Source organism: Cavia porcellus, unplaced genomic scaffold, assembly GCF_034190915.1.
Source record: "Cavia porcellus strain 051 isolate PalLab524CR breed Dunkin Hartley unplaced genomic scaffold, mCavPor4.1 scaffold_18, whole genome shotgun sequence".
Lineage (NCBI taxonomy): Eukaryota > Metazoa > Chordata > Mammalia > Rodentia > Caviidae > Cavia > Cavia porcellus.
In genome coordinates, this window is record NW_026947501.1 from 61,043,461 (window position 1) to 61,063,079 (window position 19,619).

The 19,619-nt window shown below is 31.9% G+C and overlaps 1 protein-coding gene across 21 annotated transcripts in view; it reads left to right on the top strand.

Moving 5' to 3' along the window:
* The window catches only part of Lcorl (ligand dependent nuclear receptor corepressor like), a 171,228-nt gene that overhangs the window by 118,735 nt on the left and 32,874 nt on the right, over positions 1-19,619 (top strand). For 13 of the 21 annotated variants that reach the window (XM_063230103.1, XM_063230098.1, XM_063230097.1 and 10 more), the window contains one exon: positions 12,981-13,074. The exons of 2 other annotated variants lie outside the window; for them this stretch is intronic. In XM_063230103.1, coding sequence (XP_063086173.1) covers positions 12,981-13,074 — 94 coding nt within the window. Of the gene's footprint in view, positions 1-8,252; positions 8,293-12,980; positions 13,075-14,368; positions 18,449-19,619 lie in introns of those variants that run through there. 6 more of the 21 variants (XM_063230106.1, XM_003465041.5, XM_063230110.1 and 3 more) reach the window with 4 other exon arrangements.

Sequence of the window (19,619 nt, forward strand, 5' to 3'; positions counted from 1 at the left end):
CATTTAAAATAGTTTTTAAATCTCTTACTAATCTTGATGGCTTTACTGCTATTGCCTTAATACACAGTACTCTACATACTGTGTAAATCTTTCATTGACAGTGATAACAATGTGTATGTGCATATTTTAAATACATTTCTTAAGAATTAAATTTTTTTCTGGCCCAATTTTACTATTCTTGCCTTATAGTTAATAAAGATGTCAGTAGTAGTTCAGTCTTTTTTGTGGTTATTTGTAGTGCCTAGCATTTTTCATGTCGTTTTTACTCTGTAATATTCAAATAATTCTCATTTAAGCCAGTTTTTCATTTTGTGAGTTTCTTAATTCAAATTAAATTATAATCTGTAATCCCAGTGAGTAATCTTACAGTCTGTTTGGTGCTGTTATAACTGAATGTCAGAGACTGATAGAGATTTGTTTTTTGCAAATCTAGGTGTTGAAGAGTCCAAAGATACCAACCAAGGAATAGATCGATACTTCCACTACAAAAATGTTGTAACTTGATTTAGTAAAGAATAAGACAAAAAATGCACATAGTCACCAATTTTAAACATATTTTGAGGTTCTTAACCCCTCAATTTAAATTCAGCTTTTAAAAACAACAGCAATCCGGGGGAAAAAAATCTTGAGTGAAATGAGTAAACTGTGTAATACCTTATGGAAAAATTTGTGTAACTATTGAAGGATAGAAAGGTAGACTTCCAAAATAAATGTTCATAATTTAAATAAATGGGAAGATCAAAAGATGACTGTTTACTTTTAATGTGCTTGCAATTCAGCTTGACTGCAGTCACATTCTGTTAGAGTTTATTGATAATTATGACTTGTTGAACTTAAAATTTACAAGGAAGGTTGGGGATTTAGCTCAGCAGAATAAGTGCCTACCTGGCAAGCATGGATTCAATTTGATCCTCAGTACAAAAAAAAAAAAAAAAAATTTACAAGGAAAACTTACAGAGCCAACAATAACCCAAAGTACTAAGGAACTTTCTTTAAAACCTATCAATTGTGATTACTATAACAGGGTGCTGTTATCAGTTGCAAATCAGTAAATAGACTAGCAAGCCCAGAAATTGGTCGAATATTACCAATGCTAGTATGAGAGAGGTCATTATAAATCGCAGAGGAGGATGTGCTTGCTCTTCAGTAAACAGATCCAGGGCATTTGGTTGCCCACAAATAGGGGATCCATCCCTATGGATCCCCACCATTAGAAAAACAATTTTAATTAAGGGGTAATAGAGTCCCCAGATTCTCCTTTGGATTAAAGAGTATTATAATGTATATAACTAATAAATGTCTTATAGCAGTTGTGGTAAGTTTTCAACTCATCATTTTACATAAGCCTTTCACTTTATCACTTATCAAAATTCTTTGAGTGAAGCATTGAATCTTCTCGTTCTGTCTTCCATGTCTCATAAATTTTTGTAATTTGTCTCATTGTGATATATGCTTTTTAATTTGTTTAGAAATATTTTCCAAATCACTAATTCTCTCAAGCTGTTTTAATCAGTATTTAATCTCATATTTGGGCATCTATTTTACTGACATTGTATTTTTGATTTTCAAAAGCTTTTTTTTTTAAAGTATGTCTATCAAGCTGCCTGCAACTTTATGAAAGGATCAACAGGAAGGATGTTAAGAATAAGTGGGAAATTATTTTAGGTAAAGCAGTCAGGAAAGTTTTGCTGAAGTGAATTTGAGCTGAAACTGAGTCCTCCTTATAAAGATATGGTGGGAAGAGGACAGTGCATTTTAGGTAAAAGAAGCATTAACTCAAAAGAGTATACTGAATCAGATATAGTTAAGGAACTAAACGAAGGCTGGACTGGTCACTTAAAAATCAAGAAACTATTCAAAGCTTTTCCCATAAAGCCAGACTATAAAGTGTCAAGAAATATAGTTGTTACAGTATATATAAGCTAAATTTTTTTTCTTTATTAAGAATAACATTATAAAACAGTTGTGCACTTTAAATTCAGAAGGTCCATAAGTGTTTCCATATGAAATGTCACTTGAATAACTTAATTAGGCACATGAATAAAAAAAGAAGAATATATTTGTGTCCTTTATAGCCATCCCATTTGCCCCCTCATTTGTGCTAGATTAAAATAAATAGCCATTAACCATGTAAGTTTTTGCTTTTCTCTTGTAATTGTCTCCTCCAAGGAGACAAGTTTCATATTTGCCTCACCATAACCTTGAAGATACCAATGCGCCAAATGTTGTTCTCAAGCTAGAGCTGAAGAGAGTAAAGCTACTGTTCTGTCATTACATTTTTTCTTTTATTAATTTTGACCAATATATAAAAACACAAAAGTTGTACATATTAATGGGATACTATGTGATATCTTAATGCCTGTATACATTGTCCAGTGTTTAAATCAGGTTAAAAAAATCTGTGTCCTCAAATATTTATCATTACTTATGGTGAAAATATTCAAAATTCTTTCTTCTAGCTTTCTGAGATTTGCAGTACATAATTGTTATTTGTTATTCTACTGTTCAGTAACACTCAAGAGTTCATGATTTCTATCTAACTGTAAGGCTACTCTTCTATACTAAGAACTGTTAGTTTTCTGTTACTTCAAGAACAAAATTTAAATTCCTTTTCATGACTTATCAGGCTCTGCTAAGACATTCCCTGCCTACCTCTGGACTTTGTGCTTTCTGTTTCTTCCTGTCTTAGTTGGTGGGTGTCACCCGTCTATTTCTGATGCTTGCCAAATGCCTTGCACTTGAGGATCTTAATTTTTGTTGATTCCTTTAGCTGGGTTAGTCTGCTGTTAGATATTCATGCTTCGAAGCCTTGCTCCCTTTCTTTATTTCTGTCTTGGCTACAATGTCACTTTAACAATAAAGGAAGAATAAATTCCAGTGATAAAAATTTTAAAACCTGGTGTACAATACAAATGAAAACAGCATTAGAAAAATCAGTGGATATTAGCAGTCTGGGAAAAGCGTTCACAATTTATGTTACAAAATGAAGGACTAATATATGCATTTTAAAAAATAAAAGTAAAAACTTGACAGCCTGATGCAAAAATACACGTAATTATATTGTTAGTTCCTTTGAAAAGAAATTTTAAAAGCCTTTCAACATCAGGAAACAAGTTCAACTGCACTCTTACATGGTTCATGCCCTTCAAACTGGTAAGCATTCACATTTCATAAAGTACTTTGTTGAAACTGTTATGAAACAGACATTCTCATGCAGTGCTAGTGAGAACACAAACTGGTACTGTCCTTATATAGGATAAGTAAATATTAAAATTGTATGTGTACTCAGGGAATCATACCAGCAATTATACATACACACAAGAGTGTAGTGGAGTCACTAAATGAAATGGTATCTGGTATTTCAGCATATTAAATTTAGAAATCAACAGAGACCAGCTGTATGGAAATTAAAGAAATCTGCAAAACTAAATGAGACGTAATTTTATTTTAAAAGCGGTTTTCATAAGTATTTTTGTGAATGTTAACATTTATAGAATTATTGTTCTGAGTATTTTAAATGTTTCAGTTTAATTTCTGATGGTAAGATTCAGTAGATATAATTAACATAAAAGATTTTGAACTCTACAGTGATTTTTAAGAATCGAAAATAAAAGATAATAACATTTAAAATCTTACAACTGGTACTTACTTTAGAGCTGAATTGGAAGTTTATCCGAATTATGAGATTGAATAAAAGTAAATTACACTACAGAAAACCATAATTTTAAGACATCAGTAGAACTCATGATCTTCTTTAAACAATCAGTGTCATTATTTTTTAAACTGGGAGAAAGGCTACTGCAAATGATGCTAAGAATCAAGCATCATACAGATATTGTATATTTTTATCCTAGTTGAGCATAACCCAACTGTAAATATAATGTTTTGACTTGTACCTGATGATACAGGCCTCTGGACACAGGCAGTCTGAGAAGGTTAGCCAAGAGGATCAAAAATTTGAGCCTAACTAGGCCAACTTAGATATTAGCTGAGACCCTGTCTCAAAACTTAAAAGAAAAAAATTAAAACAGCTGGAAATACAGCTCAGTGCTAAGGCTTTCAGTTCAATCACCAATACTGCAAAAATAAGACATTTTAAATTCAGTAGAAGAAATTTCAACATAAATATAAACCAGCTATTAGACTATAACAGGAAAAACTAGGAAACAAGAAAATGAAGAACAGCAGTTACAATTCTTCATCCATCCAGATTTATCTGCAACTACTTCTCTTTTCAATCTCTGCCATTTATTTTTTGGTTGTCTACATGTGCATACATATATTCCATTCTCCCCAGTGCCTGCCTGACAGTTCTACATTAGATCATCATGGATAACCTGTTTTTTTCAAAGTAAGATTTTTTAAAAATCTTATGTTAATGTGTTTTTTTCCACAAAATCATTTTAATGCTTAAATTGATATACTTAGATGAATTGTATTTTATTTTGTGAAAGGATCACATTGTATTTAATTTTAGAAATGAGTCGTTTTCATGAACATAAAGATGACCAAACGTATAGTCAAAAAATTTTCCCCCAATAAATTATTTGAATAAATATACATCTCTGTTTTGAAGTAGATAAACCACTTGAATAGAGAGAGTAAAGTAGTATGATGTAAAAGTTAAAAGATGATGTGCTTTTATTTTTCAGTGATACTGATTTCAAATCTTTTAAAACCTTAATTTAGTTCAGTATTTGCAAGAAAAGGTGAAGAAGAATGTATTACTGTAATGAAATTCTTAAATCACATTGATGAAAATATTGAAACCTTGTGTTAATTTCACCAGTCACATTATCCTAATTTGTCATTGTGAGTTTTAAACTCTTAAATTCTCAATAAGCATTTATTCTGATTTATATTGTTGCTTATTATTATCAATAAATAATAAAAGAATGAATTTCATCAGATTTCAGCTATATATGTGCCCAAAGTAAAGCACATTAGGAAAGAAATGACTGCCTTTAAAAGTAAAAAATGCTTATGGAAGGCAGACATGTGGGAAGGAAAAGTCAGTTTTCAGGTTTGATTAATATGCAACTCCTAAATTGTATTGATTGTTTCTCCTGTGACTGAAACATCATAGTTAAACTAATAACATTTAAAAAAATTAAAAGTAGGCTAAAACTAAGGAAATGCCTACACAGTTTGGTAGGTTTTTTTTCCTGGTAAGTTGGGGCATTATTAATATATACTCATTATAAGAAACTTGTAGAATACAGAGAAGAATATGTGTGTGTGTGTAGATAGATATACAAAGATATAGATATGTAAATGCATGCAAGTAGGCTTGCACAAATACACTTTTTTTTTTCTTATTTTAAAGATAGTAAAATCCAACAAAACAAGACAGAACAAAGCCAATCAAGACAATGCAGCAAAATTGGTGTAGAACTTCAGAGCAAGACAATAATAGCTATCGTAGCATACCTTGTTATCTTCACAATAGTTGTCCATTCCATCAGGTATGGCAGAAACAAACCAAAAACAAAACACTATAAAACCAGTCAAACAGAATATTGAATAAAACAAAACAATTAGAACAAAGCAAAACAGTGAAAACGATATTAGACTTCATAGAGAAGAAGGAAATCCCCCATATTTGCTATATTGCGTACTGTCATCCTCCCAAGAAATGCTCAGACCTCTGGCCCCAGACCTGCATAATCAACCCACAATACAAGCAGTTAATTGCTTTATGTGCCTTAGTTGCTATCAACTCTGGCTGTCCTCAGAATCATCTCGGGTTGCTAAGGGGCTAGGAGTGGGGGACAGAGGTGGACGGTGTTTGATTCTCAGCCCCTGCACCAGTAGGCTCAAGGGAAGTACTGACTTTTCTTTCCCTGGAACGTGCATGGCTTGCACAGCTTACCAGGAAGGCTGGCTGGCTGACTTCTTGGTTGGTCTTCCAAGTCCCAGCATGGCCAATTCTTGGGAGATGCTACCTTTTCTCTCACACTTTCATATTTTAATTGCTTAAAGTTTAACAGCCAATTACTATTCTCATTTTGTGCATTCCCACATTTTGATTTTTTTAACATGTTTCACGTTTCTGTTGGTTTTTATTGTACTTTCTAAAACATTATTATAGCATTTGCATGTTATGTTTTATTCCTTTAATGAGTATGTTAAGTCTAATTCTCAAGCAAGTGGTAGTGCTGTAGTTTAATCTTTTAGTATGCAGGATTTTCAGAAAATTTAATTATTTGTGATGATGAAATGTGCTGTATCTTTGAACGTGAAATTATTTCCTGGTTAAATATTAACAGATACCTGGAAACAGTGAATTCCTACTAGTAGTACTTGATAAGCCAGATTTATTATCAACATTATAGTCTGTCTTTTAAAAATATATAAACTAGAATTTTAGTTAATACAGATTTTAGATTATGAATGCCATTTTCAAAGCTTAGAGCTTTGCCTTTGTGCAATTTAATTAACTCCTTCAATTTTAGTTTGTCATTAAAATTTACAAATTAATAAAACTTACATTAGAATTGTGAGAACTAAACGAGTTACAAGTAGTGCTTTGCACACTTGACACTAGAAAAAATAGTGTTATATATTAGATTTCATGTAAGTTACTAATTTCTAACAATTAGTTGAATGTGTGCGATTAACAATTGAAACCATAGGACTATCATAGCAAGAACAGTAATAAAAATTTACAAAAAGACAAAGAGTGAATAAAATAATGCTTTGAGGGACTAAAAAAAAGAAGATTCATTTCAAGCAATAGATAAGTGTTCAGAAGATGGAAAGAGCAATAAGATATTTAATACTTTTAATATGATTTTGTATGAAACAATATGCAATGTTCAGTAGTGATTGTGATTGAAGTATCGTGATTATTTTAGTGTATGGAATTCAATTTGAAATACTTTTATTTTGAACAGACTACATAAAATATATGTGGTATTTTCGCTTTAATGAATATTTACTGGCCTTCCTGTACTGAATCTTATAGTATTTATGTTTAATGTTGATAAGTAACAGAGCTTCACCCATTTGAACTCATGTTCATAGTTACTACATAGCTAGCACATGATTTGCCTTGTGTAGCAACTGAAAATTAGTAGTATTGAGAGGAATTAATAATGAATGTATTTAACACATTTAATACTCATATAAAAGGAATTAATAGTCATTAATCTTGACATTTCTGTAGAAAAATATTTGTTAAAATCTAACAAATATGGAAATTGATAACTAAAAATTACTCTTGGCCTCTTTTACTTTAAAAGGGTTTTTGTATAAAGCTGTGTTTTTCAGATAGATGCCAACCTTGACTTTTAATTTCAAAGTTTTTAGTAGGATTTACTACGTGCTAATTATTCTGTTACTGAGTTTAACAAGGCACTAATGAGTCAATAAAGGGTTTGTTCCTGTCAGTCCCTTGCTTAGGAAAATGAGTATTGTGAGTAATATCAAATTATACTTAAATATAAATCTTATGTAGACTCCAAGCATAGTTATTAACTCCCTTAAGGCACTATGGGACTTACTAGACCAATAATAATATGATATAAATGTAGAGTAGAAGAATGTAAAGGATGCTTAGTATTGAAAAAGAAGGCAAAAGAAGAATTAAAAACTTTCTTTACAGAGGTGAGGCTGAAGGATGTGTAGAATTAGCCAGGCCAGGAGAGAACAGAGCCTAACTTTGAGAATAGACAAAAGGCCAGTAAAAAATGAAAAGGAATGATGTTCTCGGAGGAGTGGAAACAATTCTATATTATGAGAATTGTGGTTGTCCTTTTGAATGGGTTCTTTATCAGAAATTTGCATGGAAATTCAGAAGAGATAGTTTGTAAATGAAATAATTGAAATCTTAATTTTAGCCAAAAAACAAAACTGTTGATACTCAGGAAAGTGTTCAGTTTGATCATGGCTTCAATTTTTTAAATACCAGTTCACTTTTAAAGTTATCTGTGGTAGTGTTACATATAAAATTACCTGGCCTTATTGAAAGATTTATACTGGCCTATTTTTAATTCTGAATATTATGCAATAGTATTCTATATTATGCTCAGAAATAATTAAATTATAATATTGATTGTTCTACCTGCAATCAGTAAAATGATAACAATGATGCATTAAATTTTCAAACACAGTAAAGTATACCATAATAATTGTGTGCATACCAGTCACCTGGAATTAAAGTGTCATTCAATCATATTTACTTCTGATTTGTACTATCTTAAGAAACTAAAGATCTCTTAGGATCTCTTTTATCCTTTCATTTTCCTTAGGAGCAATCATTGACACTATCTGTAAGCAAAGTTTGTACATGTGAGTATACACGTATACTTTTAAAATGTACATAAATAGCATGCTAAAGACACTCTTATTCCTGAAATTTGGAGGTGTCTGCTAAAGTTCAAAGTACAAATTTCAGCATCTAGCACTTAGGCTTCTAGGTGTATGTATTAGAGATCCTTATAACATGAACACCAGAAAGCATTTAGAAGGACGTGCATTTCAGCATGGTTTGTAATAGCAGAAAACTAAAACAATTTAAGTATCTACCAATACATGAAAAAATAAGGGAGGATGCAGAGATTGCAGTGTGGTAAAAATAAAATAATCCTATCCCCCTTTCTACTTGTTTTAGATCACCAACCCTATAAGAACATAATAGGTGCTTAGTTTTTAGCTACTGAGTAAATTATTAATACTTTGTAAATAAATACATATAAAGTAGCTTAGTTATGATCACTCCATTTTGTAAGACCTAGCACAGATAGTTGTAATCACTATTCAGCTCTTATAAATCACCAGCACAATGAAGAATATACTCTTTACCCTTTCATCTTTCTTTTTCTCTGTCCTTCTTAAGCTGTCTCTCTCCTTTTCATTTCCTTTGCTTTTCTAATTGCCTCAATTCTAGAGGTAACTCTTGATATTTTCAACTCTTTTTTTTTTTTTCTTTTTTGTTTTTACTGGGGATCGAACTCACGACTGCCTGCTTGCAAGCAGGTACTTATGCCGCTGAGCTAAATCCCCAGCCCCAATATTTTCAACTCTTGAACTACAAGATTTGTAATTTTAAAAAGAAAAGAATCATGATATCAACAAAATCGTTTGTGTAAGTAGTAATACCACTAATAAAAGGAGATATTTTTTACAGGTTACTAAAATTTACCTAAAAACCTTTAATGCATGTTAGGACTATTACATATTTATATATCTTGTGTTTACTATGTAAATATTTACTATATAAATGTTTGCTATGATTACTGTGCTATATAAATATTTAACATGACAGAAATTTGTTGTACATTTTGCATTTTCACCAAATGTAGATTGTCATATATGAATGTGGTTACCAAATCCTAATACAGGTAGTATAGGTATGGAGAAGAGACTGCATACTGGGCTTATCATTTAGGCTTCCTAAAGTGAAAGCATCAGAAACATAGGCCGGATCTGGATAGGTCTCTCAACCACTGAAAGTGACTTATGTCTAGCTCATCCTGAACTATGTGTGACAATGCTTCAGAACAGACAGGAAATTTATTGCCTTATCAAGGAAACTATAGCCTGTTTTACACAGTTTGTATAAATGAGAAAAATACAGTGTTCCCTGTACTTCTTTTCATTATTTAATTAGATATTGGTTGTACACATGGAAAATATGGAAGAATTTAGATACTGGTTAATTTCTTTTACTCTAAACTTTGACTAAGAATTACAAACAGAAGTATTTTACATGCTGTAAGTTGTATGTAAAACATGAACAATATCAAATTTAGTGCATACTGATGATTATAGTTAGCAATTGCTTGAAGTAAATAAAATTTTAATTGTTTGAAGGATAGCAGAGTGATAGTAAAGCATAGAGAAGACATTTCTTTTAGTAAGCTCTAGCATTTTAACACTGTTTAATGTGCTACAAATGAGTAAGTCAAGATACTTGACCTTAAGAAATTCATTTCAACCCCCAGTACAAAAAAAAAGAATTGAACCGGGGGTTTAGCTCAGTGGCATAAGCACCTGCCTGGCAAGTGCAGGGTCATTAGTTCGATTCCTGGTATGAAAAGAAAAGATTCAGTCTCATGGGAGGAAAAAAAAAATATATATATATATATATATATATATACATATATATATGTGTGTGTATGTATATATCCGTATATCTCATAGATAATATAGGACGGTGGGGGGTAGCATCTGAGTCTTTAAGATGAGTATGTTCAGCAAGTCAAATAGGTGAAAACAATATTCTAGGCCAGTGGAGGTGAACCTATGACATGTGTGCCATAGTAGGCTGTTATCAGTGAAAGCTCTAAAAGGTTTGGCATCACTCCTCTAGGCAGAGGAAATGATGTTAATGCAGCTTGAGAGAAGAACTTCACATAGTTACATAAGAAATACAAGATTTGAGATGAGTTGAAGACTAACTACAAAAATAAGCAGGATGAATAAACTGGAGCATGATACTTTAGCAATTTTTATAACTTACTCTCTTTTATTTTTTTTAAACTGGAGATCGAACTCATGACCACGTGCTTACAAGGCAGGCGCTTATGCCACTGAACTAAATCCCCAGCCAAAAAATGGTTTGACAGCTGTGGGGTTTTTTTCATTTTTGTTTTTTTGTGTGTGTGTGCCAGGGATTGAACCCATGACCTCGCGTTTGTCAAGCAGGTATTTACACCGTTGAACTAAACCCCCAGCCTCACTTTAGCAATTTTTAAAAATACTACACTCCAGATTCTTCACCTCTCCAGTTTCCCCTTTTAACCTTCTGATCTAGACACTCTAATCACTATTGAATTTGTTTTATTTCTTCAAAATTTAACAAATATTTGTTGAATATTTGTTGTGCACCCGGCACTATCCTAAGCACATGGAAGATATATCAGTGAATAAAGTAGACATGATCCCTGCCTTTACGCAGCTTACAGTCTGCACCTAACACTGGTAACATGTAGGCAACTATATACACCCTGCCTAAATGTTAAATAATGCGGTGAATGTTGCTAGCATAAGAACATCAGCTTAGGTCCAAGTGTATCCTGAATGACTGAACAATGAGGAAGATTTGGTGAGAATTAGAATTAAGACCATGAAGGTCAGAAGGAATGGCAGTAAAGAGCTTCTAGAAAGACCAAGTGAATGTGTGAAATGCCAGAGATAAGAAGAAACAGCACTTTCTCAACAGGCTTCCCTGCCCTATCCTTTTAACCCATTGTAGTCCATTCTTTGCACAGCAGACTGACCTTTTTAAAAAATTAAAATGTGGGCCGGGGATTTAGCTCAGTGGCATAAGTGCCTGCCTGGCAAGTACAAGGTTGTGAGTTTAATCCCTGGTACCAAAAACAAAAAACAAAAATGTCAGTCTTTTGCTCAGAACCCTTCAGTGACTTCCAGTTTCCCTGAAAATAAAATTCAAAGTTTCCACCATGTCCAGATTGCCCTATTTGATTCTTCTTACAGTATGTCTGATGTCATCACACTCTTACCCTGATTTATACTACTCCAGTCACTGTAATCTCTTTGCTGTCCTCCAGCATTCCACACGTGGTTCCATACTGAGTATTGATAGTCATATGCCATGATTCATAGTCTTTGCACAAACTGTTCTTTTTAGAAGCCTTTTCCGACATGTCTGGTTGGTTGGTAACTCTCAGCTTGTTCAGGACTCTTCTTCAATCAGAGAGTCCTACATTGATAACATTTAATAAAGCAGCAGACTTGTCAGTTCCACCTTCACTATGTTATCTGTTTACTGCACATTATTTTTCTGAGTAGCATTATCGTAATTAGAGGCTATAGTGTTGTATGAATTATCTCACTGATCCTAAGCACCATGAGAATACTTTATATGATTGTTTTTAGTGCTGCTTTTCTAAATGCTTAAAATAATGCCTCATCTATAGTTGTAAGCACTCATATTATTACTAATTCTACATAGGTTATGGATAGGATATTTTATTTTTTCCACTATATATTCATGGGTTTCTTAAAGTGTTACATGAATTAACATGATTAAAATAAAGCCCAGTTTTTGACCCAGTTAAATTTTAACGTATTTTTAAACATATTTTCTTACTTGTACCCTTTTACTGTTTTTTTCTCTTTAAATAAAATTTTAAAAAACATACTTTCTTGTAACAAAATTTTCAATTTTTGAGTTAATAGTGAAGACATAGTATTATGTAGTGCTGGGTTATAAATTCATAGTTGTTTTTCATCCTGAAGCATGTCAGGTTAATAATGTGTAAATCACTGTAGTTTTATATAAACCCAACATTATAATAGTATTAAAATAACTTCATTTTAAATACAAATACTTAAGAGCAGCTATATAACAGGTTATTTTTTCCTAAAGTTATGTCATTATAAGTAATTTCACCAAGTCAAAGGCATAGCTGCAATATATTAAATCGGCAAAGATTAAATGATTGGACATTTCAACAATTTAAAATGATGCAATTTTACACAAAATTCTAGAAAATATATTGGTTAAAAAGTTAGCACTTTGCCTAAAGTATATGTGCCATATATTGTTAGTGCTAGCCAAATACTAGTCATTCAGTTATTTTACTCATCATCACATTTCTATGGTTTTGTACAATTTGCATCTCCTCTACTTACTCAAGCATAATCTGTGCAACCTTGAGTGGAAAACAATCTTGGATGAATAGTTTATGGCTCTTCACTATTGAACAATGGAAGAGGTGACCCACAGTTGATTCTAAAACAGATTTTATATTTTATAGTCTTACTAAGTTTCTTCAAGTCATCTGGCATTCCCAGCTCTCACTCCCCGATCTTGTTTTCCTATGTAGTGCCTTCCCAGTCATGTCCTGTTATTAAAATCATTTATAATGAATAGATAATGGCCACATATCAAATACAAGTGTTAATTCTTAGATCATAAACTAGTAGATAAGTAAAATATGAAATGGTAAAAATGTAAGGGATGCCTATTTGTTACAAATATAAAGTTTTTTCTCTTGCAAAAATTATAGGGGATGGAGTGTTAGATCTCTCTACAAAGAAAACCAGCATAAAATCTGAAGAGTCATCCATATGTGATCCTTCTTCTGAAAATTCAATGGCTGGGTAAGCAATATCTAGGAAATATAAGTTAATATTAATATGAAATTATCTCTACAGAGAACTCTGCTATTCTGCATAGTAACAACAAATGTAGTTTTCCTCCTAAATTTTTTCACTCATAGTGTGTCTCTCTCATACCTTTCATTTGTCCTTTCTCTTTCTGTTTTATTCTTTCTGTTAAAGAAAAGTTATCAGAACAATCACCAAACTTTAGTTCTTGTTACTAAAATGAACTACCAACTTAATCATAGAATACAAACTAAGAAGCAGGACGAGTAAGAGAATTTTAACTATTCAGGTAGAGATTTTAAGGGAGCTATGTAATCTAAACACTTAATTTTTAAAATCAGCGAACAGATTCTAAAAGTACTGTACTTACTAATTCTTAAAGCTAGTTTTCATTGTACTTAGATGTGGTGGCAAACAATTTAATATATCTAGTAATCACCACAAAGCCCTTTGATATTTTGAAAAGCAATCATTAAATTAATTTAAATAAATAATTACTAGTGAAATGCTGTTCTGTTGAATTTTTGGATTTTTTTTTTGTGACTTTTACATCTTCCCATTAACTACATACAAAGCTTTTTTGTCATATTTAAATCTGACTTGTAGAGCATAACTTGATCAAGAAAGGCTTCAGTAGGATTTGAGTTACAAAGTACAGTAAGCTTTCTGTCTGGAAACTGAAAATTACAGTGATGCTTCCAAAACAGAAATAACTTTTATATTATCTAAAGTGAAATTATTGTGTTCAAATACAGTCCATTTCAGATTTTAAGTTTTTTTCTAGAGGAAAATTAGTTTTGTGGAAATGTGGGATGTTTGTGTTTGGAAATATTCTTGCTGCTACAAATTTCCTTTAAATGGGTTGACTCTTTTATTACTTGTTTAGCGGTAACGTCACGTTTCTACTAACAAAAACTCCTTTAGGATTTGGGTATTTTTTTTATAATGGAACTCTAAATGTACAAATAAAAATTATAAGTGTTGCTCTGCAAGCATCTTTCAGAGGAATTAGCATCATGAGAATATTTTTACAAATACTGAGTTAGGATTTTATGTTCTTGGAAGGTCTGCCCGTTGAGGCCACCGTACCATTGACACGATTGTCCTACCAGGACTGTAGCATTTGCTTTGATAAGGAGTAACTACTACATCTCACAGACTTAAAAGTGTCATAAGCAGTGATGTTACCTAAGCAAGGAGTATAATAAAGGAGTGGACCCTCCCCTTCCATAGCTGTGTGAGAGTCTCTCATGCATCAGTTTACCATCGTTTCATTCCATCCATCCAGGAGACTACACAGAAACAGAGAGGACTATGTGGAAAGAAGTGCTGAGTTTGCAGATGGTTTGCTCTCAAAAGCTTTGAAAGACATTCAGTCTGGAGCACTGGACATAAATAAAGCAGGCATACTTTATGGCATACCTCAAAAAACTTTACTTCTCCACTTAGAAGCCTTACCAGCAGGGAAGCCTGCATCTTTTAAAAACAAAACTCGAGATTTCAATGATAGTTACTCATATAAAGACAGTAAAGAAACTTGTGCAGTACTACAAAAAGTAGCCTTGTGGGCAAGAGCTCAAGCAGAGCGCACAGAAAAAAGTAAACTCAATCTACTTGAAACCTCAGAATTAAAATTCCCAACAGCTTCCAGTTACCTCCATCAGTTAACTCTACAGAAAATGGTTACTCAATTTAAAGAAAAAAATGAAAGCCTTCAATATGAAACTTCAAATCCTACTGTACAGTTAAAAATTCCTCAACTACGTGTAAGTTCTGTTTCAAAATCACATCCTGATGGTTCTGGTCTGCTGGACGTTATGTATCAAGTTTCCAAAACCTCTTCAGTCCTAGAAGGATCAGCTCTCCAAAAACTGAAAAATATACTCCCGAAACAGAACAAGATAGAATATTCTGGGCCTGTAACTCATTCAAGTGTTGACTCATACTTTCTACATGGGGACCTCTCTCCTTTGTGTCTTAATTCTAAAAATGGAACAGTTGATGCAGCCTCTGAAAATACTGAAGATGGATTGGATCGAAAAGATAATAAGCAGCCCAGGAAAAAACGTGGCCGCTATCGGCAGTATGATCATGAAATAATGGAAGAGGCTATTGCAATGGTAATGAGTGGAAAAATGAGTGTTTCCAAAGCACAAGGAATTTATGGGGTACCTCACAGCACTTTAGAATACAAGGTGAAAGAAAGATCTGGAACACTGAAGACTCCTCCGAAGAAGAAACTCCGATTACCAGACACTGGGTTATATAATATGACAGATTCAGGGACTGGCAGCTGCAAGAACAGTAGCAAGCCTGTGTAGATTATTTGTTAGGGAAATGCGCGCGTGTGTGTGTGTGTATGTGTGTGTGTGCGCGCGCGCACGTGCGCTTTTGTGTGTATGTACACAAGTGTGTGTTTGTGTGTCTACATACACACGTGTGGGAATTACAGACGCTCACCTTGACAGGAGACATGAAATTTTACAGTTCAAAAACCACTTACATGCCTTTTAAAAAAAGTTTTATTCAGGGTTTTCACTGTGGACAGAATTATATAGTTGCTTACTTAATTCTGGTAGTTTGTATTTAATCCTTGTATAAATAGGTGAAAAGATTCAGGTTTTCTTTAGTAGTCAATAGCATAAAGCGTGGGAAAACAAGTACTTGTAAAGTGAAACATTTTTATTGGTGAAAAAACATTCTAGCCATTCAGTGGAACCATCTTATAATGGAAATATGACATTAATAGTTTATAAACATTTTACATAACATACTTATTAGAAGTATGTCAAAGAACCAATCAAAGTTTAAATAGCTATCTCCTTACTAAGAAAAATTAATATATACAGTATTAATACACTACAGTACATTCTATGAAATACAAAATGCACTCAAGTGCATATACCAGGAATAGAAAAGAAAACCTTAAAGGATATGTATAATGAAATTTAATATTTATCATTTAATAGTTGATTTAGCGTAAAGTTGGGGTTTATAAGGTTTATGCTTTTAAAAAAAAACTGACACAGTTAATTAACCCCAGCAGCTATAGAATCTTTAAATATAAGATGGAATACTAAGAATAAAAAGTAATTTAAATTTAATTATTAAAATAATTTAATTTTGCTTTTCATTTGAAAAATAAGCTAATGTGTAAGGTTAGAAAAGAAAGTTGGAATGCAACTTAGAGCATGTTTATAATGTGCACAGAAAAAGTTTGAGAATGATAATTTTGGTTTAAATGTGCTGGTTAGTTGATGTTATGACTACTTTAAATTTTAAGGATTGTGACACACTCCTACTATTGAAAAACCTCAGTGTAACTTTAATATTTGCTGCTGTGACATTTCAAAACATTTTCAGTTTATCAAAATGAATTACAGATTTCATTTTGGTGGGCGATACATTATCATTTTGCTAATAACCAAATTTGCAGTTCGTTCAGGGTCTTGAATAGATTTACAGATGAAGCTGATTTACTGAAGCTGTTTTGAACTTTCAGTAATGTAAACTCTCTAATTGGGTAGTTAGAAGCTGGGCAGTGCATTTTAACTTTTACTAGACTCATAAGAGAGACCAGTAATTTTTATATAGCAGTTTTAAAATATGGGTCAGAGTATTCATGTTGAATTTGAGTATGCAGTTTTAGTGGTAAAATGTTCTAAAGCACGTGCCTCCATATAAACAATGGGGGTTTGCTTTATATATTCAGAATTCTCCCAGTGCCCCCTTTTCTCTGTTAAAATTCAGGTTCTAATCATTTTTCTAATCCAGTTTTTCTATGCCCAAAAGAAATTCTTACGGCTGAAATTGAGAAATAAGTGCACCTTGTCAAATACTTGTGTTTCTACACTTGTGTTTGTATGTATTTAATGATCATATATACATGTAATAGTAAAAAGATTTTCAGCTATTTAAAAACTGCTTACATGTAGTTAAAGAAATTAAACAGTGAGAATATACAAAACCAAGCTTTTATTTGATCTCTAAGATCTGTACTGAAAATTTTTCAGCTGTTAAAAGTTAATCTGCATACTAGGGTATGAATTCTCTAGCTCCCCCCATCCCCAATAAAATATACATAATAGATTACAAAACAGCAGATGTCAGGGTCATCTTTCTTTTTAAAGAATTAAGCCATATTTTGTGAGGGCCAGAACTTGGATTATTTAATATATTTCCCCCTCCCCCATTGAAAAACAAAGTTAATGTTTCAAAACAATTGTATTGACCTCTTTATACAGAATTTTACTTGCAAAATTTTGGGGGCTCGAACACATTACATAATATTTATATTGTATTGAGCTTTTTTATTCCTCACACTATATTTACATTAATAAATTGATTGAGAAGTTTATAGTAAAGGGAAACTTACAGAACACTTTTATATCATTTAAAAGATGACCTGACCAAAAACTTTACAGGATTCATAAATCAGGGATCATTTTGCTATTGACTTCACAGTGATCAGTAGTTTTATAGGTAATATTATAGTTAATTTGCAGCATTTTAGTACTTGTATTATTTATTTTTGGTCAGAAATAGTAAATTAAAAATATTTTTTGATAGTTTATAAGTAATGATCAACCCATAACTTTTAAAAGAAACAAAATGTTTCTATTATTGAGTTAACTTTTTGATTACACAAACTAGGAAAGGCAGGGAAATTTATGGGTTCCCCTTCTCCCCCATGGTTCTATTAAGATATTCTTTATGTTAAACTTTCAAAGTACTTTATAAATTTAGTTACCAGTTACTATTTAATTGAGAATTTTCTGAAAAATCCCATTTCAGCAGACTTTTAATGAAGGTGAAAGCAACCCTTGTGTGCTTTCCACTTATTTGAATGTTCCTCGAATATTTTATATTTAAAATAAAAAAGGAAAAGAAAAAACAGTGCCTCTGTTTTTAGAAAACTACTGCTCAGTAAAGTTGTTTAAAACCATTTCTGGTAGCTAATGACAATTTTATATTAAATTGTATACTAACTTTAGTGAGACTGATTTTTTTTAGTTGTTTACAGTACAAATACCTGTATTTGTTTTTTAATTGCAGTATTTCCATTGTCGCAGTAATTTAGTAAAACTCTGTGGCTGCCTTGATTTTGACAGATTTTGTTAATATAAACTGATTGTTAGGCAATTAGTTATATTTATGCATAAATCAATTGCACTATAATTCATGAATTATTTATTACAATATTTTCTAATGAATTCATGTATCTGTCTTGTGTTGTAAATGTACTGTAATTCTGTTTCTACTTTGTGTTGTTAAATATCTAAATCTGATTGTATGAATTTAATTGTTCAGTTAATGTGTTTCTAGGTTGTAATTTGTAGTAAAGCACTTCAATGCTTTTGCACTTAAATTTACAACACTGTTGGTGTGTGATTGATTTACTCATTCAGTAAAAGATAAAAAAAGAAAAGAGAAGAACCTGACTACACTGACTTCTTTGATTTCCTGTAGGAAGTTTGATTAAAATTAGTATTAAAAATTATTTCTGAAGAAATATTTCAACAAACTTCTAATGGAAAAAAATGAATAGTAACTTCCAAAAAATAGCCAGAATGTTTCGGTTTATAAATGAAGCAAAAGGGTTAGTAAAAATTTAACATCTATAACAAACACGAGATGTATAAAAAGTATAATTTTAAGATCTTTAATCTCTTGATAATTAGACTGGAGACATGTTTTCAGTTTACATGTGTATTAGGTTTTTCTTTGAGACTTTGGCATGCAAGAAGTAAGGTAAAGGAAGACTCAAAGCCAAACAAGTATATCATAGAGTTCTCAAATTTGAAAACTTAGTTCTCTACCCTGATACAGAAATAATCTAATACCTGAATACAAAACTGGTACCTTAAGTTGTTCTTCACATAACATTAGATGAGATCACTGGCCACTGTGATATTTTTGCAACTCCATCAATAAATGTAATAAATTTAAGTATAAATTTCCTTGGAAATTTGTCAGAAAAGGGATAGAAAAATCAGTGTTTTTCATCAGTGTTGATCAAATGGAAGTTACATAAATTTTTTTCAGATTATTTGACACAAGTTGCTTATTTCCATTTTAATAGGCTCATTTACTTTTGTTGTTGGAGACAGAACAGAGTGTCAAGTATGCACAATTACCACTGAGCTATATCCTCTGCCTCTGATTTTTTCTACTTTATCCCTGACTTTATTAACAGAAAAAATGCCTTTGAGCATTTTAGGAACTGTGATGAAAGAGTATAAATCTTTAAAATACATTGTAACATTTTTCCAAGAAACATAAATTTTCATTAATTATTAGTAAGCAAATATGTTCAATAGACCATAATATTACTTTTAAATCTGCCTAAGTGTGTCTGTCTAATATTTTGGATTTTCTTTTGCTTATGTAAAAATTTAATCTGCTGGAAAAAGAGTGTATTTTAATGTTTGATACTTATCATTTCCTCTTGCCTTTGTTTAGTCTGTAGTTTGGTTATTTTTGTTGTTGCTTTTTTTAACTTTGTGATCTGAATTCTGTGAGTCAGTACTACCATTTTA